At 43.8% G+C, this 21,858-nt stretch overlaps 1 protein-coding gene and 1 long non-coding RNA gene across 5 annotated transcripts in view; one reads left to right on the top strand and one right to left on the bottom strand.

Annotated features, from left to right (window-relative positions):
* The window catches only part of LOC142818846 (uncharacterized), a 36,991-nt gene extending 15,242 nt beyond the window's left edge, over positions 1 to 21,749 (top strand). The window contains exons 2-3 of the long non-coding RNA XR_012896507.1: positions 5,986 to 12,106; positions 14,492 to 21,749. This is a non-coding gene — a long non-coding RNA (uncharacterized LOC142818846). The remainder of the gene's footprint in view (positions 1 to 5,985; positions 12,107 to 14,491) is intronic.
* DUSP16 (dual specificity phosphatase 16) overlaps positions 1,202 to 21,858 on the bottom strand; it is a 91,320-nt gene continuing 70,663 nt past the window's right edge. For all 4 annotated transcript variants that reach the window (XM_075901133.1, XM_075901123.1, XM_075901127.1 and 1 more), the window contains 3 exons: positions 14,429 to 14,588; positions 11,932 to 12,055; positions 1,202 to 5,317 (listed from right to left, as the gene is read on the bottom strand). In XM_075901133.1, the coding sequence (XP_075757248.1) occupies positions 4,138 to 5,317; positions 11,932 to 12,055; positions 14,429 to 14,588 (1,464 nt within the window). In that variant the 3' untranslated portion in view covers positions 1,202 to 4,137. The remainder of the gene's footprint in view (positions 5,318 to 11,931; positions 12,056 to 14,428; positions 14,589 to 21,858) is intronic.

Consider the following 21,858-nt stretch of genomic DNA (forward strand, 5'->3'; position numbering starts at 1 on the left):
TGTAGGGAGGACTGTAAGATTATTGTAGGGGGGGTTGTGGCATTGTTACCCTTACTTCTGCACTGCCATTAGAGGTACTGACTGCCTTGAAAGCTGGACAGTGTCAGCTGCAGGCTGAAAGCCTAGCTCTTAAGACAGAGTCACTGCGAGCAGCAGTAAGGATGGTGTGGTATTGCTAGCAGGGTGCTTCTTCAAAGCTGGGTACCTGGCCACCAGCTGCTTCTCTGGCAGCTAAGCCCCACCCCCACATAATAACCTTGTGATCCCCTCCCTGCAACTACTTTTTGGGTCAGGACCCCAAATTTGAGAAACTCTATTTTCCCTGTTTGTGGCAGGCCTAACCTGGTGAAGCAGCACTCCATGGGCAGGGGAATTCCAGCCCAGTCTCCTGCCCCTGCTTAAGCAATTAAGGGAATAAACATTATGTTTAACTGGTTAACTGATTAAACGGTCTCTTACCTAGAATACTAGGAGTAGGGAAGTAAGAGTTTAAGCTCACTAGCTTATCCCAGAAAAGAAAGCAGCACACTTACTCTAACAGCTTCCACTTAGTCTCAAAGGTGAGACAAGGCTGGCCTGTCCACTGTCCCCTAGTGTCACCACCACCACCCTCCAACCTCAAAGTCCCTGCGTGCACACACCTGCACATGCAGCAGCATGAGCTGTTATCGGGCATGCTGAACATGCTAGAAGGGCAGAACATGAGGGGCTCTCTCCCCACCCAGAGGTAATTCGAACAGTCTGAAGTAGTTGCTGTGAGACAAGTAGCACAGCTGTTCTACAAAGCCTCAGCTTGTCCTCCTGGGAACTGGATTACTGCCTTGTAAAGCAAGTACCACAGTGCAGTTGTGTTTAACAATAACAGACAGTCTAAAAAGTTAACACAAGGATACAACAGCTGTTTCTGTTCAAATGGGTGGAGGGTATGCTAACAGGCAAGCATAATACCTGATGATGCAGAATCACTACCGTCTGCTAGGTTGTGATTAAGCTCAGTGAAAGTTAAATATTGGTTTTCCTCCACTTTACAAAAGCTACCCGTTCTGTAACTTAATAATTGGATGTCCACAAGCTGCTGTTGGGAAAGTTGACCACACAGGGTAGACCTAGCCGCCTGCTTGCTTGGAACAGTGTTGTAATGCAGACAGGTAGGTGCATGCTCTGCAGCTGACTGCAAACAATCTCTCAGTCATTCTATAGAAACAGGTACCACTTCTGATTTTATTCATCATAACATACAAGTAATGCTCTTGAGAGAGTCATCTTTGAACCATTTAAACAGCTTGCCATACACCAAAGAACATTATATTCAGATGAAACATTTACACACTTCTCCCCCCAACCCCTGCCTCCACCTCACTTTCCAAACTTCTTAAAGTCATTTTCCAGCCTCTCTCAGGTACAGGATACTAGTACAGAACTGAGACAAGATACCACGCCTAGACAGGCTACAAGGCTTCCTTCTCCCATTATGTTGTGCTCAACAGCCCTAACCAAGAGACTGCTGATCCTGCCATGATTTAACAGTTGATTAGAGGATGCTTGGAATTGAGTTTGCAATAAGACCAGATTTCAGTTGCAAAGGAAAAAAAAAGTTTTGTTTTGTTTGTTTAAAGTTTCCCAGAAAGAGCCAAGAAGATCTCAACTGTGTTTCTGCTGGGAGGGATGTCTTTAATATACTTTCCAAACCCCTTTCTTGTGAAATATTTGATTCCAACTGTTAAAGTAGTTTTAACTGAAATCTGGATTACATGAGATGTTCTGTATATTACACACATTGTGTGCTTATATGCTAAGTCACTTGGTACATAAAATAAGTAGCAATGTGTAAATGGGTTAGCCAAGACCTGATATGCTTTACAGTGTGATATCCACCTACACCCTTGCCCAAACTACCCTCTTCCTGCATTTCACACACCCACAACAAACACAGTCTATGGATTCAACCATTCCCATTGCAGCCTGTGTGTCTTGCACTCTTTAGGATCAAGTTAATCAACTCTGAAGCTTTCTCTCAGTGCTAGTTTTCAAATAGTTCATCATAGGACACTAAGTCACATCCTAGCCACAAACAAAAAGACAAAATCCTGTCCATTTCTCAATATAGTAAAACCTGAGATTTGAGTCACCAACTAGCTACACCTACAGTAAAGAACTAAAACAAGCTGCTGACTTGAACTAGGGCTTCAGGGACTACCAGAGCTTAACTGACAAACCCTCTGCCAACTGCTTTAACAAGCCATTAATCATTTGTAAGTATGTATTTTCAGCTGCCTGCACTGAAACTGTACAAACACTGGGCCCCTACCCATCTCCCCCCCTCCCTTCCCTGCACCTACTGCAGCACACTGGAAGGGACAGAGAGCATTTTCACATTGTGATCTTTGTCAACACTGGATTGAATGACAAAAACCTTAGGTCAGACCCCTGTGTATCATTTGTTGTTTTAATCCCATAATCCTCTAACAAGGCATATAAAGGGTCCTGGGGAAGTGGCAATCACAGTACCACAAGAATCAAGGGCTGATGAGAGAGACAGCAACTGGTTCTCTTCCTCTCAAAATAAATAATAAAATAAACGAATGAGTCCCCTCCCTGTCCCCTCTGGCAGCAAGAGAGTGAAGAGATCTTCCTTGGCAAGAATCTCTAATAGATAATTAAAGGCTCTGAAACAGGTACTGGCCAGCAACAACAACAAAACAGCAGTGGCAGGATTTAAAAAACTCCGGCCATCAGCAAAATTATGTTGTATTAGTGTAAAAGCCCTACTACAGTGGCAACAGGGACTGCAGTGGCCAGAGTCTCAGGTTAGTTTTAGATCATCATGGGAAATTCTCTTCACTCTAGCACGCTCTCAATTTCTTTTAAAATCTTATTTCTTAAGGCTTGTGAAGGATAATATGGCATCCCTTCCGTCCCTGTTGGATGATCAAGGCTCCATCTTTAGAGGCTGCTCATCGAAGTTAGTGGGTCCAACAAGGTTTGAAGATTAAACAAGAGGGATGTGCACCCAGCTACGAGTGAATCCTCATGATCTGGGCAAGGATATGGAAACAATTTTTTTTTAAAGGAGGGAAGTAGACATTAAGCCTTCTCCTTTAGAGAATGGGGACAGCACAGATGGGTGTCTGTACCATGGGGCAGTTCTCATGCTGTCACTACTTTTGTAGAGGACAAACCCAAAGTGCTCTCTCGTCACCTATTTAATTCTCACCCAGCCACTTAGCACCATGAATGGGGGATAAGATTTAAAGCAATTGTGCAAGAGCTAGCATTCAGTTCTTCCTTTGGTATCCCATTTAGAGGTGACTGATCCACACCTTGAAAGCCAGCATCAATCACACACAAACACCCAGTCTGGTTATGTGTAAATGAATGGGGAGTGAGCATGTTTGAGAAGATTACATTTCATCACCAGTCTCCAAGCCAATGGAGAAACTTGTGCATAGACATCACTGTATGGCCAGTCATCTATTCACACTGCTTGCCAACTGACTACCAGAGAGTGGGTAGCCAGGAAAGTTCTAGTTTGTTTTATTTTTTGAGGTACGAGTTTTGCTCTAAAGCAGCTTTCTGGCAAGTCACCTCAAACCTGCCGATTAGAATAATCACAACATCAATATGGTCTGAGAGTTGGTTTTAACCCAGCCTTGCTGTGATCAGTTATCACTTGCTTGGATTCACCACCTCTTTGCCCTTAAAGAAAAAGATCTCTATCAAGAAGCTGGCTCAGTCTCAGGGCTAAGGTGCATGGTTGATTAGGGGGGGAGGAGGAATTGAGGGAAAGGACTAGAATTAGTTTGTGATTTTTTTTTTCAGCAATATGTCTTGGTGGAACCAGGAAGATGTCCGGTCACCAACAGAACTTTGTTTAAAGGATGTGCAGTTTGTTACACAGTTACACAACTACCTCATCTGTCAGGAAAAATTTCTGAAACAGCTAGCCTTCCATCTTAAGGGGAAGAAAAACAAAAAAGCAATATCCCCAGTGCAGATATTAGTTTTTCATGTCTTGTATAAATCTATTCATTGCCTTGAAACTGAAGCCCCGGTTAAAAAAATTTCAGATTTACAGGGAATTGTTTTAAACAATGGGAAAAATAAACCAGCTACAGTGTCACAATTGTCTGCCATTTCTCAGGATACTTCAATGATTTCCATGCTGCCTGAAAAACTAGACTGGCTGCCTACTTTTCCCAGTTCCTCTCGGGATCTGTTTTCTGACATGATGCTCTCCCCAAATTCCATCTGGCAGCTTCTCCGCTTAAACTGCTTTTCAAAGGAGCTTTCCTCATGCCAGCTGCGTCTTGAGTCCCCTCGGTCACTCTGCTTCTGCCTCCTGCGCACAGCGCCTGCCTGGTCACAGCCAGTCGGCAGCTGGCTGCAGCTGTAAGCAGAGTAAGTGGCATTGCTCCCATAGATTGCAGAAGCAGAGTAGAAGTGTGAGGATTCCGTAGCAAAATACCAGCTGTTGGTGAGGGACGTGGTGGATGTCTGAGGAGCTAAGATGTCAGAGTGCCAACCTTTGAGGCCCAGCCCAGCAGCAGACTTTCCCAAATGTTGCTGACTGGTGGAAAGCCCAAACAGGAAGTTTGTTCTGTAGTTGTCTTCCATGCTCCCACTCCGATGTAGTGGGTACAACAGTGACCTTTGAATTGTGCTGCTGTTGGTGCTTCTCCCCATGTGCTGCCGCTTGCTCTGGCTATCCAGCTGCCAGGCATTCTGAACGGTCTCAGGAGGATTTGCCTCCTCTTTATCAGGGGTGGTCTCTGGCGTCTGCTCTGAAACTTCCTGGACAGGGGAGAACTGACACAGCTTGTTGCTGCCATCTAGAATACTACAAACATTCAACTGCTTTAAAGCATCCTCGGACGCAGCAAAACCTTGCACCGATGCAGTCACACAGCTGCTGCTTGCTGAGTAGGATACTGATTTGATATCCAGAGAAAACGAGCGCTTCAGTCTGTTGCTGTCTTCTACCTTGTCCGAGGACACGTGGAGTCCGTTTATACCCTGCACCAGCGGGCTGTCCTCTAACAATGGTGAATGCAAGCATGGCAGACTTGCAGAGTCCACTGGCTTCTGCTCCACAGTCTCAGAGGTAGAGATAGGGCCAAGCTGATTAGTGGAGAGGCCACTGCTCTGTCCACCTTCTGGGACCAGTCCATGCTCGCTGCTTTTCTCCAAATGCAAACGCTTCAGCTTGCTGATTGGACCGGGCTGCCCTGTCTGGGTCTTAATCTTCTTCTCAAAATCCAGCAGCTGGCCCAGGAAATTGAAGTTGGGAGAAATGGTGGGTCTCTTTTCTTTCACAAATCTGAGGAGAAAATGCAAGAATGAGTTAAAGCCTGTACAGCTGAAGAGATGAATAGTAGTCCCATTAAAAGTACTAGGCTTACAGCCCTTATGGGGTTTTGCCTCTTCTTCAGAGACTTGGATTCAGATTCAAAGCAAGCGTAAGTAACAGGTACTGGGAAAGGCAGGACAGCAAGGAATTGAATGATTTAAAGAATCAACAAGACAAGTCAAAATATTTTCTCTCTTCTCCACAGTTTACACAGCTCTTCTTGAAAAGGGAAAAATTGTGCCTTTATTTTTACTTCCTTACTGTATATTTTAAAAAGCCTAAGAAGGGTTTGGGCTTATTCTGGCATGTATGTAATTTAGATTATCTGGTCTTGAATACATTGTTTTGCTGCATTTTTAAGAATCTCTCAGACTTTCAAATATTGCGAAGAAACTCCAGTCATTTGAAGAAGTGGGTTGTGCCCACGAAAGCTCATGATACCATCTACATGTTTTGTTAGTCTATAAAGTGCTACCAGACCAGTTTTTGTTTAAATGAAGAAAAGAGTCATCCATCCATTTCCTCCTCCCCCCCGCTTTGTAGGTCACCTTTAACTCTCTCAATATTTTACATGAATTTATCTTGCTAATATTAGTATTTGCTGATCCTCTCTCCATTCTGTTTTTATCATCTTGTAGGCATGGTCAACCTGTTATGGAATATGTTGGACCTAATTTGTGCAACAAGGACTATTGGTTTCTATGATGCATCAATTTTGTCTTCAGCAAACTGAAAATTCATTGACTTGTATAATCGATTGATTAAATCTAAAAATACAACTCAGTTGAGCTGTGCCAGCATTTCAGAATATTTTAGAAGTAGATCGTTTGCCAAGGAACTAGGAGGAATCTTGTAAAATGTGCTTCTTCCTTGTTGGGTGAAGTACTGAAATAAGTCTTTATATCCTATTTAAAAAAAAATATCAATGGACTGCACATACACTTAAGCTTACAGTATTGAACTGGCTGGACTTGTATTCTGAAGCTGAGTGCATTTGCCAAAACTTCAATATTGAGCCACTTTTTACTTTCAATTTCCCTCTGATTTTCAATGAAGTAACCAGTGCCTCTCAAGCAGTGGGTCAGGGCCACAAGGGCTGGTGTTAGACTTGCTGGGGCCTGGAAGTGAAGCTAAAGGCCAAGGCTTCAGCCTGACGTAGTAGGAAGGAGGCTTTGGCTTCAGCCTTTATGGCTTTGGATAGGGCTCAAGCTTCTGTCCCACCCCCACCCCCAACAGGGGTCACACAGTAACTTCTTGTTGTCAGAAGGGGACCATTATGGAATGACGTTTGAGGATCCCTGGCCTGGATAACTGCACTGCTCCACAGGACGACCAGCTCTTTACAAGCGCCAAAAATTACCATTGGCACTGTCCATGCCAACTGCCTGGCACTGAAACCCTGTCCTCCTACCCGTTGTGTTTGTATTCCTGGAATTGCTTCTGCCGTTCTGTTAGTTGTGTAATCACTTACAGCCAGGGTAAGTGGGAATGGCAGTAAATAGAGGGGGTGGCTCTACTTGGTTCTGTTCTGGGCACCACCAAAAATGATACAAACCTATGGACATAGTTGGGGGGGGGGGGGGGAGGAGAAAAATGTAAAAGCCCACCAAGGAAAGCCAAAAATCTGGAAATCCAGGGGTATCCTGGGAAAGGGGGGGGGAGGAAGAATATTACAGTAGGAATACAAGCCATACAGAATAAGCATATTCTAGAGGAAAGTACACGAATGACATGCACATGCAGAAAAGTAGAAACATTCAAAAACATTAAAAACACATTAAAAACATTAAAAAAGCTAAACACAAAGGTATCCAGTGGAAACCACCACAGTCAGACTAAAGCAAAAAAATCCTTCATAATAATGCAAACATTGTTCTAAAGTGCCACAACAATGCAGGAGATGCATTTTTTTTGTTGGTTTGTTTTGCAGTAGCCACTGCTACCAGCCATGGAGAAGACTGTGAGCCTTTTGATTATATTTTACAGTAGGCTTTTCAAAGCTAATCCTGTGACTACTGAAAACAGGTAAAACATGAATTTTAATTGGAAGATTAGACAAGGAGCAGAAAATGGCAGCTGAAATTCCCCTCTCCCTCTCCTGCCATATGCGTGCATACTATTTTCTGGCAGTGGGAGGAAAGGGTAAGTCTTGCTGGCAATTCTCCAGCTCAATCTCTGAGCAAGGAACTTGGAGCATTCCTTCTAATGTGTTCAATAATTCATTTATTGATTTCATACCATCTTTGTTCTCTGGTGGTTGCTGTTGTTGGATTAACTTAGTAGCTTCTTTCTATCACGTTGGCATTTTTGCTATGTGCTGCGAGAGTCCCACTGCTTATAAAGGGACACTGTCCCCTTGAAACAAGTTAGATAGGCAGAACAACTTTAATTTCCTTAATACAAGACAACATACCAGTTTGGGGACTTACTGACTACTGGCTCCTGTTCACCATTTGCAGCCAAAGGGAGCGGCGGGAAGGGATGTGGGCTGAAGCCAATGGGAGCCATGAGGCTCCGTGGCCACATCACCAGTAAGTAAACAAACTGGTGTGGCCAGTTAACAGGTTTCTCAAAATGGTTTTGCCGGCCACTTTGAGAAACACTACATTAGACAATCGTCAGATGTACAAAATAAATGGGGGGGGGGGGGGGGGAGAGAAAATACTTTGATCCTTCACTTGGTTTTTACATAAATTCAAAGCTAAGGTTTCAGACAAGTTACTTTATGGTTGTTTCACTAGTTCAAAAAAATAAAACATGCCTTTATCAATTTTCATTTTTGAAAACTGTGCACCGCATAACAACAAACAATTGAATTTCTTAGTCGACTGTAGAAAAGGGAAAATACAGTAAAATACGATAGCCTTCTAGGCATTGCAACCTTTTCTTTTGGGATCTACAAACTAGCTATGTGAAAGGTTAACCGGTTACTAATGGAGGCAGGAGCAGCTCCCTGCCTGCCACAGGCAAGAGGTTGCTCCAGCTCCACAGGGAGCCCTCCGTGTACAGGGGATGCTTTTGTTCAGAATAGGCTCAGCCTGAACAGAGGCTAGGTGCCCTGCAGGCAAGGGCTGCTCCATTGGGGGCTGGGCGTGGGAGCTCTGCAGGCTGGGGACTCTGCTCCAGCCAGGCTGCAGTAGTTCCTCACCCAGATCCTGGTTAACTGATTAACTGGGATTTTACATCTTTGCTACAAACATTAATAGATGTGTGAGTCAAGAAAAGTCCATTATCACAACTTTGCACAGGACTTTGACTTGATTGACCGAACCATGCTAGAATGAATTGTAGAAGTTTGGAAAAAGGACTCCTTCAATTAACTGCAACTACTGAGAGCCAGTGAGAATTTCATTTGAAAAGGTGCAGGACTTCTATCAGTCTGCAACTCCTGTTTCATTTCTCTTCCTGTTGCCGACGTAAAGAGATTGCAACACAATCTCAGTCTGCCTCATGAAAGCAGGCCCACTGATGGGGAGCAAATGGAACTGCCCTGGGGCCCCAGGCCACTTGGAATTGCCACAGGAGCATCAGAGCAGCACTCTGCATAGCTCTGTGGGTAGGCTGAGCCGTGCTCTGGGCAGCACTAAGGACCGCCCCCAACCACACCCCTCCCACACCCGCCTTGCCCTGGGACCCTTAGTGGCTGTCAGCCCCACTGAATGAAGGAGGTAACTGCTGCATATAAACAGTGTATTTTTATCTATGTCCCACCTAATGCCTTGTTTGTTCATGCAGCAGCCCTTATTTGAGCTTTTGTGCCCTATCTAATGAAAATTGCTTTGCATGACTATGGTCATCACTACTTCTGAGGAGATACAGTGATAAACTCCCTCATTCTGTAGAAAACAGACTTTAAAAACTAAGGCTATGTCTAGACTGCCCCCTCTTGCACAAGAGAATATGCAAACGAGGTGACTGAATATCCCTGCACCTCATTTGCATACTTAATGAGCCGACATTTTTGCACAAGGGGCTTTTGTGCAAAAAGGAGCTGTGTACACGGCTCCTTTTTGTGCAAAACCCCCCTCTTATGCAAAAGCCTTTCTGCTCATTTTTTTCCATGAAAGAGTTTCTATCCCAGCTAATGAAATACTAATTAGAGCCAGAAGAAATTAATTCTGCCACTCAAGAAGGAGTTACTCGCCAGGCAGATTTTCAAATACCCTTTTCCACATCACAGCAAAACCTGTAGTAATTTGAAAGGTGTGTCTAGCTCCTTAGTAGAAGGTGTTCAAAAAGATATTCTTGGGACTTTACAATGCACATTATTTCTGAGGATGCTGTTATCTCTAAACAAAAAAGAAAGCCAAGTTGGCTTTCTGTGGCATTGAGAACCCCAAAAGGTTTGTCGATGGAGTATTAAAATGGTAGTTCAAAACTCTGTTCAAGCTTTCTAAAGCATTCACAGTCAAACTAGATTCTAAAACTCCTGATAAGCATGATAAAAAAATTCATGCACAAAATCCTTAGCTGCCCAAAGAACTGTTCATTCTGAAAGTCTTTTGACATACCATTGACAAACTTCAATGGCAACACACGAGTCACCTTTCAGTTTACTTAATTTCTAGAAGACATTCACTCCAGCCATTTGTGAATATCATTTAATACCACCGGTGAGTCATTAGATCCAATCATGCATTTTAAAAAGTGCACAAGCTATATAAACAGCATTTGCTATTCTGGTTTCTCTCCTCTTTCTTTGTGGCTTATATTGGCACAAGCTACTAGATGGTGGCATATATGTGGTCTCATCTGCATATTCTAGTTCTTCCTAGCTATTACTATTAGTTAACATTCTATCACTTACCTACTCTGAGCGGAGGCCAAGACTGCATTATGCATTTGGGAGCTAAAATGCAACTCATCCACATCAGTAGTAGAGGGAACTTGATGGAGGCCAGTGGTGAACAGGGGGCAGTCCCAATAGCAAAGGGGGGACACACTAAGTGACAGTAGCTCTCTCTTCCTCCTGGGAGTATCTGGCATTGACTGGTCAGCTGGTCGACAGGTGCTGACTGTCCTCAATTGCCCAGCTCCCAGGATTTAGCTTGCAGAGGGGGACATGTAGAGCCTCTCTTGTCTCCATTTTAGCAGCTCACCCAACTCATCCCAAGTAAAAGTGGGAACCCTGCCTGACAGTTAATGCAGATTTATCCAATTGCCTGTTTAAGGGGTCAATTGGCAGAGGGCAAGGGAGTTTAGCCTTCTTTGGCACATTCAAGCCACAGGAGGTTAAATAAGAATATTCTTAGTGCCTAACCTGAGTTCCTGGCGAGGTATTTATTTGTTGCAACTTGCAGTCAGTTTGCAGTGCAGTTAAGAGAATAAAATGCATCCCTCTTCTACTTCAATCAGCTGAGGAGCTACCTATTGTCCCTTGATAAATATCTCCCTTCCTTGCTCTGAGGTAAAATACTTGGGCTCATGTGACAGGTCAGATCTTGTGGGCAGTGGTCCCTAGACTGCTATAGCCTCTGTTTCCTTGTGGGTTTGGCGGAGGGTGGGCAGGATGCTAGGAGTCAAAGGAGTGTGTTGGGGTGGCTTTCCTCAGCCAAACCACTTCCTCATGTTATGGGTTACATGGCAAGGAGCCCTATAAGTCCCACAAGGGGAACCGATTATATGCCTGGTATAGGGGAGTATGATCAGGAAGTGCCCCTGTGACGGGGCTAACCTGCCCCGCACTGAGCAGGAGGGAGAGGAGCCCGTTTATTGGGTAGAACACGCCCCTCCCCCACAGCCCTACTGGGCATGCTTGAAGTGCAGCCTGACTATAAAAGGCTTCCGGGCTGCTCAGTTGAGGCAGAGCGCCGAGGAGGAAGGAGCTCCGGCCCAAGCTGCAGGCCCGCCGCCGGACCTGCCGCCAGATTCAGAGCCGGAGGGACTGCCGCTGTTGCTGCTACCATCCCTGGGGCGAGCACGCCCCCAACGCCGACTCGGAGGGGCCGCCCGCCCCGCTGCAGGGGACACCCCCAGAGACGGGACCAGCTGACGTTGCCGCCGCCGCCAGCCCAGCATCGCCAGGTGGGACCTCCGTCAGCCACAAGGCTGGGGTAGGAAGCAACCCAGGGCAAGGGGCAGGGAAACCCCCCCAGTGGGCTCAGCGCGTTTCAGGGAGGAACCCCCCCTCGCTGAGCCAGTGGTGGGAACCACCCACCACCATTAGGGCCCTGGATTGGGGTCCGGTGGAGAGGGAGGGCCCGGACCCCCCTACCCCAACCCCTCAGGGCGTGGACTAGGCCTCAGGGCCCATTGCGGCTACTAGACTAGGCCTCCGGGCCTGTTGCTACTGCTTTAATCTCGGGGAGAAGGGAACGGGGCGGGGAGGACCCCGCCACAGCCCCTCATGTATTAACATTTAGTGAAAATTGCAGCCTGTAACTTTCATTCCACATATGTGTCTGTCCTCATTTTGCTGCTGTATCCACAATGCTAATTAGGCTCTTACTTCCTACAACTGACAGCAGGGCTGAGTCAAAGCAAGCCTGACATGGATGAAGAAGAAAGTACATGATGAAATAATGCTGCCAACTTTCAAGCTGACAAGCACAACAGCTCATTGAAAAGGAAAAGTCTATCCTTACCTGTAAGCTTCATCAAGGGACATGTCCATTCTCTTCATGATGTATGCAACAGCAATTGTGGCAGAGCGGGAGATCCCTGCTAAACAGTGCACTAGAACTCGCCCATTTGAGGCTTTTGCTTTCTCTGCACAACAAAAAAGGAAAATTCAAGAAGTGTCACTGTCAATGACACGCGGTGAGGCCATATTTTAACAGGGAGGTTTTAAATAAAAAAAGTGAACTTTTAAAGTTCTATTACTGATCCCAGGGATGCTTCAAGCAGCAATCAGTGTTATCACTGGCATGGTCTCTCCTTGCCTGTATTCATGTTAATCTGTTCTGGTATTAAGAATATTACTGTATATTTACAGCATTACAGAAGCTACCAGCTCACTATGGGTTACGTAATCATCCTGGCTCCGTGGAAGGGATTTGTTCCCATTTTATGCATGGAAAAAAATGCAACACAAATTAAAACGTGAACTTTTGACCAAGTTCACGTGGTGCAGTGTTAAAGCTGAGAACAGGACCCAAAACTACAGCTTTCTTGGCTTCCCCACCCTCCGTCCACTGAACTCAACAGGACCTTGATCATTAGTGTGTTGGAACGTTCAAGCTCTTACTGTAAATTCTTTTTAAAGGAAACCTGTAACCATTACACGCACACACGTCATGTTAAATATTGGTTAATTGAATAGTCAATTAACCTCATGAATTCTGATCTGTTACTCAACTATTCTACAGTCCCTGGGGCAGGGCCAGCAGCCAGTACATGCTGCCCCCCCCCCCAGGAGCCTCCTTGCCACTGTGCGCTGACAGGGGCAATAGCACTGAGTGCCAAGCAGGAGCTGGTCTGCAAAGGGAGCCAATTAAAAACCAGCTCCCTTTGTGGGCTGGCTGATACAGAGGCAGCAGCAGCCCCTGTCCGGGGGAGGTTTGAGCTCCCAGACCTGGCATGAGCTGGAACTGAACCAGGCTGCTTGCCCACCAGGCTCGTAATACACTTTAAGTACAGAGCTATAGCAGGGGTAGGTCGTGAGCCAAAACTGAGCTGGGCTGCTGGCCAGCCTGCTAAAAAAAATGTATTGCTGGGAGAGAGGGGAAGGAATGTGTGTAGTCTACAGCATTAACCTATAAGCAGTTAATCGACTACACTATTACATCCCTAACACCCACGCACCCACCCACATCTTTCTGTTTTGGATCATGGAGGTGGTGATATAAAGGAAGAGAAGAGCCCAACATTTTAATCTCTCTTTCCTCGGATATATAAGCATACTGAACCCATACTTAGAGCAATTTAAACGATTTAAAAATATTAGTTACATCTCATGGTATGTGATCTGAGGGGAATTTTATGCTCTAGGATGCAAGCAAAAAAAGTCAGTTAATGTGAACAGTCCTGTTAACCTGTAAGGCTTCCATTTCCCAGCACACTGCTGTTGCTACAGCCACTAGGCAATTGTTGTACAGAAAATTTGGGGTTATATTTCATAGTTTTTGCATGAGTTGATTTTTACAAAATCTTCAGTCTGAAGCCAAATTTGACCCAACAATGTCCCTGGAAGAAAGATTATGGCAGAGATCTTTGTTCACACATGACATTTATTAAATGCTGTAGCGGTGTTAAATATCAATCTCAGATTACTGCTAAACTCTACTTCCCTTTTTACGGCACTTCTAAACGTATACGCTGATGCTCTTACTGCTTCTGGTGCCTTAAAAATCCCCTCTACAAAACTGTCAGCAGGAGTATCTTGGCTGATTTCTCAAAACGTTAGCTATAAAACAGTCGTCCTTTCTACATCACACTGACAGAGACCCACTATGTAAGGAGAATACACCATTACTGATTCCAGAGATGACTAACATTTTCTGATTGCAGATTATTTGCCTATATTTTAAAACATACATAAACACCTATACGGATACATATAATTTTATACCTGTATATGGCATTGCCTTTTATACTGGTAAAAGCAGTTGAACTACTTTGAAACATTGCTGAGTTTTAACATAACTGTAACCACTCAAGAAAAAGTCTTCAGTGTTAACGCCATAAAAACCTCAAGCTAGCATGTACCACTGCTCTTCCCTTCTTGCCCCCCGCAAATAAGCAAAATGTCAGTGTACATAGCAAATGAACAGCAGTAATGAAAATAATATTGTGCTACTCTACACGGTTTATGTTGCCTGAAGAGCATAATCAGGTCTACTCATTCTATCTCAAAATAATTATAGCAGAAATAAGACAGAGAGAGACCTGAATTTGAGCAGAAGTGAAAGATTGGATTATACTGAGTTTAGAGAGAAGACGTATGTGTAGGGACAAGAGCAATATATAAAAATGATGATCGCAATATGGAAAGCAGATCTGGTGCTTCTGTTTACTCTCCAAGACTACAAGACAATGAGACATTTTAATTCTTTGATTTTTGGGGGGGATTAAATGTGTAAAAATGTTTTTTTTAAATACATGGCCTAATTAGCACTGAACCATTTTATCTCTGTTTCTTACCAATAAAATCAACTGATTTGTCCAACCAAGGCAAAATTTTCTCACAGAAGCTGTCATTCACAGGTACTCTCAAGAAATGGGACTCTGGGATGAAGTCAGGCTTTGGACAGGTATTGCTTGCATTTAATACATAATCGATAGCATTCTGCTGCATCAACTCCTGCAAGAGAGAGACAACAATCAAGAGTGGAAAAAAGAACAGTCCTATGTCTGACACCTAAGAAAATTAAGCATATAAAAAGTAATCACGAGCCTAAGTAGAGTGTTACTAAATTGGAAGCTAGACTAGAATTCATAATTTTAACTGTGTTTTAGCAGCCAGACAACCTTTTTGTCGGGCTGCTTTGAAAACGTATAATTACTAGGTGTTGAATTATTTTGCTAAAAACCATCTGAACAGTCAGGTATACCTCAGGGGACAGAATAATTGCACACTCAGATGGGGTGACTTACCAAAGAAGGAAAGGGGGAGAAATCACTGTTCCAAAATATAAAGCTTTGTTAAAAGAGCAGGGAACCTGCAGATACTTTTGTTAAAATATATATATATCTGCTTGTTGGAAGTGCCAATTCTATTGCCATTGTGTCCAATATTAACAGGCTTCCTTAACACATATGTAGTTCTGGATTACCTGTCAAAGAATAAAGTTATCCTCCCAGGCCTTGCCTGCACCAAAAGGAAAATTGCAGCAGCGGTGATCTGTCTTCTGGAATTCAATTTAGTGAGTTTAGTTAAAATTTGCTAAATCAAACTCAGAAGCTGCCCCCACCAGCATCCAGTACTCCTCCTTTTACAAGACATAAGGGAAGCCAGCAGGAGTATTTGCTCCTGTTGGCCTCCTGCTGTGGAGACGAGCTGCCGGGACTAGTGTCCCTTGCCGCAGTTTAAGCCCATTGCTTCTTGTCCTACCCTCAGAGGCCAAGGAGAACCATTTTTCTCCCTCCTTTACCTTATAACACCTTTTTAAATACTTAAACAGCTATCATGTCCCTTCTTTGTCTTCTCTTTTCCAAACTAAGCAAGTCCAGCTTTTTCAGTCTTCCTTCCTAGTTCACGTTTTCTAGGCCTTCGATCATTCTTGTTGCTCTTCTCTGGGCCTTCTCCACATCTTTCTTGAAATGTGGTGCCCAGAACTGGACACAATACTCCAACTGAGGCCTAATCAGCACAGAGTAGAGCGGAAGAATGACTTCTCGTGTCTTGCTTACAGCACTCCTGTTAATGCATCCCAGAATCATGTTTGCTTTTTTTGCACCAGTGTCACACTGTTGACTCATGTTTAATTTGTGTCCACTATGACCCTTAGATCCCTTCTGCAGTACTCCTTCCTAGACAATCACTTCCCATTCTGTATGTGTGAGACTGATTGTTCCTTCCTAAGTGCAGTACTTCGCATTTGTCCTTATTAAACTTCATCCTGTTCATCCCTAATGTGCATGAAACTTGTTAGCGATTCCAATCTTTTGTTGTTGCAATCAGTATTCTCTGCATTTTTTTCCATATATACTAGCAAGTGAGAACATCTTAGCTAGCACAAACAGTTCTATCATCATCAAGTAGTAAGTTAGCCACCTCCCCAGCTTCTGAGAGTTATATGAAGGTATGTTCTGCATGTCAAATCATACTTCCAGACACTGACATAAATCAGTCTACCCTGGTTAGTGAAGAGCAAAAGGCCCTGATTTGAAATACATTTTCCAAACATCTGGCAGCATCAGGACTTTCTCATCTTAGCTCTTCCACAGATTTCTTTTGTGAGCTTGGGCATGTCACTCGCAGCTAGTTCCCAAAAGCACTTGGGTGCTTAAGTCCAACATTTAGGAACCACTGAGAGCTAGGGTTGCCAGACGGTCTCCCAAAAAATAAAAAATTTGTTGAGCAGAGCAAAAAAAACCAAACCAAACCAAACCAAAAAAAAAAACCAAAACACCACCACTCACATCCTGTGTGGCTACTACCAAGATCCACCAAGCTGGGAATAAAGTGAGAGGCACCAGAGCCTGCTCTGCAAAGCAGCCACTTGCTACTCAAAGCAGAGAGGGACAGACCCAGGGACAACACAATGGCAGGGCGGGAGGATGGGCGGGAGAGGACCATGGATAGGAAGGTGACTCTCCCATAGCTGTCTTTGGGTGTCCCAGTGGAAAGAAGCAGAAATTCCACCCGAGTCAGTTTTGGCTGAGAGCCCATGGAAGGCGTCTAAACATAACTACAAAGCACCTGCGGGCTTCTCTCCTGGACTACGGTGCCACAACACGCTTGAACAGTGCTCAGGAGCAGGGACAGGGCTTCTCCTCCGCCCCAAGGCGTCACTCCTCCTCAGTTGAGGGCTCCCAGTGCTGATTGCGCCCCACCCGCCAAGCCATTCCCCCCGCCCGGCTTCTGCACGCAACCACAGGCTCCCAGCTGGAACCAGTGTCTGTGGAACAGCAGGGCTGTACTCCTGGGAACTGAAGCAGGAAGAGAGGAAGAACATGGTGCTGCTGCTTCCAGAAGTCAGCATCCTGCATGGGAAACTCCTTCCCATCTCATGGCTGTACCACCCCTAGCAGGCTGTAGGACCCCAAAAAGGTGATACAGCTTTGTGGAAGGACTGTGAGCGGTACAGCCACATTCCTCTGTTTGCCACTGCAGTTCCCAGGAATAGAGCCCTGCTCTTCAGCTGATACCAATTTCTATCCATGGATAGGAATGTGTATCCGGGCCAAGCTCTATAGATGGAGGGCAGGGATGGGGAAGAGGTCTGTCAGAGAGGGAAAGGGCACATGTAATGCACTCGCTTTATCCAATAGAACTGTCTGGAGACTAGAGGTTTAAGAGGTGGAGCTGAAGAGAAAGTCTTCCTCCATTTTGGCTTGTGGTACTCAGGGGGTTAAGTTCAGCTTTGACGTGTGTTGTGAAGGGAATACTCTCCTATGAACAGTGATGAGCAGCACACTTACAAGTCCGTCCAAACCCTTCCAGCTGAACTTTTCAAAAGGACCCTGCAAATAAGTTCTGACTGAGCGTCTACTGAAATTCAGGTTTACGCGCACGCACCCCCTTAAGAGCCCTAAGCATGGGGACAATGCAACAATAAAGAATGACTGGGCTGGAGGTGTGTGTTTGAAAGATAAATTAACTGTGGCACAGCTTTATAGAGGTTTAAAAATAATGGATATACCTATCAAATTATGGCTGGGATTTGCTTGTAAGCACACACAGTAAGAAAAATGTTGCTCTAGCAATTTAAGTATTTTAAAAATATACAGTTTACCGGAATTAGTCCCTCCACCCCTCAATTACTGTATCTTCTCAAACAGCTGGCTCGTTAAGATGTCTGCATAGACTTGATCTTTTTTGTCCATTAAATTCATTTCTCCCTTTTCCTGTTTGCACACCCAGTTCTATTTTTAAAAAAGAAATCAGTTTGGCAGTAGTAGGCCTGTGGGTTTCGTGTGTGTGTCTTTGTATTTTTTGGCACAGTGTAAGGATATAACTTCTTAAGGATTAAACAGAACACAAACACATATTTGGCAAGTTGCACAATTTAACTATTGATTATACAACTCTCTTTACTGCTATATTTGACAATCTTGTATATCAAGAGACCTAGAGAAACATGAGGAATACAGCACAATGTTTTCAGCAGGGAATATTTATAAATATTTCTTTTACAAGAGTCAATAAATAGTTTGCTTAACACACAAACAGAAAAGCCATTTGTCCCGTGAAGAGTTACTGTGCCAAATCTGAGAGTGAATTCAGTCATTCCAACACGAGACAGACATTTTAGTTCTAATGTGAAGGCCGAACTCAATGCTACCCTCATCAAGGAGATGTGTACCAGCCCCTCTGTGGCAGCTCAATTCACAGAACAACTTTCTCCAGCCCACCCCCTCACAGGTCAAGTCCCAATTCTAAATTTCTGTCCATCACACATTAGGGATGTAAAATCCCATTTAACTGGTTACCCAGTTAACCAATTAAAGTAGGGTGGGCAGTGGCCAGGCCCTATGAGGCTGAAGCAGCCCCCTGCCCACCACAGGAGAGAAGCTATGCTAGCCCCCACTGGTAAACCGGTTAACCATTCACATCCCTATCACACAGAGACTTGAGGAAGGGGGGGTACAGAGCCCTATTTCTGCATACCTTCAAGTGGGCCACTCTGCAACCTACTCCCCTCTATACCACATTTAGCTATTACATATTGATACAAAAATGTTTAAAAAACTGAATATAGCAGGAAGGCAGGGGCACAGAAAGTGGCATAGGCTGGATATGGGGTCTGGCAAAAGGGGGAGGGAAGAGATATAGTTTAGTTATAGTTTTGCATTATCCATCAAGGCAAATGCTTTAAAGAAAAATAAAAAACCATGCACAGCTCATATCTCCTAGCTAATACTGAATAATCAACATACAGCCTTAACTCCGGCCATAATGTGTAGAACTCTGTGTATAAATAACTTTAAAAAAAAACATATTACCATAATCACTACAAAGAATAGAGGTCACCAACTCATGTCAATTTTCCTACATGTCACAGGAAACACTGCCACCATTTGCAATTGCACCTTTCTTACTTTCACAGAGCCACCCAAAAATCACACGCAGAACCCACACTCGATGTAATTTATGGACACTATGCCATGAGGGGGAAAAAAATCCCTAGCCTATCACCAACAACCATTGCTGTAGTTTGAGAGTATTTGCTCCGGATGAGGGAGAAGAGCTGATGAGTGAACATAGATGGTGCATTGAATAGCTTCTTTACTAGCTTTTTCCAATATAGTTCTGGTGGGCCACTCATAGTAAAAAAAAAATAAAAAAAAAATCAAGGTTCTTGGAGTGGAACTGATTATGTAAATTAGAATGGAAAGGATGGCATGAAACAGTGCATTCCAAGCCTATTTGCATTTGAGTTTAAAAAAAAAAAAAAGTTAGTGCTTGTCTTTGAGACTAGGCCTAAAGAAAGAAGTTATGATTTCTTGTGTTTGGGATATCAATCATTCCCAGAGCTGCAGACTAGAACGTAATAACCAGAACAGTGACTTCACTGTAAGGAACCCAAAAGGAAGAAATGAATTATTATCAGAGGAAGATCCAGAAATTCTAATACTAACAACTTCGTGAAAAGAGGGTAAATGCTCTTTTGTCAAGTTATTTACATTTTCTGACTTGTTTAATCTTAAAATTAATGACTCCCTAAAATGCCATGTTTTCCAGGACGCAAAATTCAAGTCTAGAAAAACAAAATAGTTTTGTAAGTGCAAGGCAGAAGGTTTTACAGTTACTTACCTATTTCATGAGCCTTTTTGCACATGAGCCTGAACAACTCTCACACCTGAAAAAATGAACTATAAAAGACTTGTGTATTATTTGCTGTCCTTTTAAAGGGACACAGTCAGGTAAGCGTATGCCCAAAATGTAGGTTGTGTCCTTACACTAAATTTTAAGAACAAAAAGCAAACTATGTGTTTGTAATCTAAATACTTCTTTGCAACATTTTTGCAGACACTGCAAGTTTGTCTTAAATGTTTTGAGACCCAAAAATGTAGAACTGACTGTTCAATTTTCATTGTGCTATTCATTTTTGTATATTTGGATAAATTATTCAGAGACTGACTTTTCAAATGTTTATACCCAACTTTGCTTGACTGAGCAATCTGACTGATTTGGATGGGTCTACTCACAGGAGTAAAGTTAAATACCGGTACCTAAATATTTCCAGTGTCATGTCTAAGTTCTAAATTCATAATGGGCACACTAAAAGTATTTCTGAACTTTGTACCTATTTCTAATTTAAATACGAATAATATTTAAACTGGGTTCATGCAATCCTAAAATAGAAATAGGTATTTTATTAAAATATTTGTTTAAAAACTTTGTAAAGACAAACAATGAAGTGAATATGTAAAGTTTGGGGGGAGGGGTCCCTAAGGGCCAGATGTGGCTCCTGGCTTGGCTGGATCTGGCCCCTAAGGCTCAGGGCCCCTCGCCCCCAGCATTGGGTAGCCCATGCTTGTGCTCCAGTTTCCCACCATGGAGCAGGAGCACACAAAATCTACTAGCTTGCCCTCCCCCAGGCTCTGTTGTTTGAGGGGGACGTGGTGAGTGTCTTTCGCCTTTTCATATGGGGCCATGTAAATGAAGGATTTGGGGGCTTTTTGTTTCTCACTTGTGTGCAAACTCCCCCACAGATTTTTCTGTGGATCAGCAGTAGGGTTGCCAGATGGTTTAACCAAAAATACCGACTCCCTTCCCCTCTCCCCCCCCCAAAAAACCAACACAGCCATCCGCCATCTTGTCTTCCTGCTGCAGGCCAGACAGTTCCCCTGCAGAACCAGATAAGCACCGGGGATTTTCACCTCCTGGCCAGGGGGCGGGGGTGGGGGAATATAATCAGAAAATACCGGACATTTTAGGTGTTCGGTATTGACCTGGACAGTCTGATATTTTTGTCTCCTGTCCAGTTAAAAAAAAAATCAGAAAATACCAGACACCTGGTAACCCTAGTCAGCAGCCCTGGACCCAAACCCCGCCCCCCCCCGATGTAAAGGATCCCTTGGACTTTGTAAAGAAGTTGCAAATTTTGGTGACTAATACAGAAACTGAAACAAAATATTTATGCATGTCTTACTTTACATAAGTGCTATTATTTACCAACTATACATATAAGTCACAAACTTTGCAAATATTGTTTTCATTTGTCTAGGTTGGGGATTATTGGCAACTTCAGATTGCAAGGTACAAGAACTTCTGCAACAAGATAAATGTTTAGTTTCCCCCAGGAATCCCACATAGACTGCAAAAGACAACACTGCAAGCTTGCCAACTGATGTGTCAGGCTCCTCCAGCCCCATAAACTAGAATAAATCATCTACAGGCTCCAACATCCACAGCTGAACCTTATAGCAGATTTATAGTTCATTTTACACAATATTTTGGATAAGTTATGGAGATCAGTTGGTCTGGTTAGGATTGCTCACAACACAGACAAAAAAGAAAAATCGATGATCAGATAAGCACTTAGAAGGCAAAAGTGAGGACAGTAGAGATCCGTGAATTCTAAAGACAGATTTCCCTGCAGAGTTTTCCACACATTTTACTGTTCTTTCCATAAAGTAAAAACTTGAGCAAGAAGTCTGTCTTCCCACACTAAAAAGGGGCTTGTTTTGTAACCCGAAGTAGCAAACAGAAGCAGAGCCGTCAACTGGGTTCATGCAATCCTAATGTCTGCCTCAGAGACAGTTCTTCTGCCACTTGTCACTGATGTTTGGTTCCCTTCGTCCCAGCAGCAACTCCTCACTTTCACTCTTGGAATTTTTTTTTTTAAATGTTCCATCTCTTCTACATTGCTGTCCCGGTAAGCACTCTCTAGTCCCGTGATATGACTGTTGAGAGAAGCTATAAATGTGGTCCTTTGATCTAGGCACAGTCAAGCACTGGA

The sequence above is a fragment of the Pelodiscus sinensis genome, chromosome 1, assembly GCF_049634645.1.
Source record: "Pelodiscus sinensis isolate JC-2024 chromosome 1, ASM4963464v1, whole genome shotgun sequence".
NCBI lineage: Eukaryota > Metazoa > Chordata > Testudines > Trionychidae > Pelodiscus > Pelodiscus sinensis.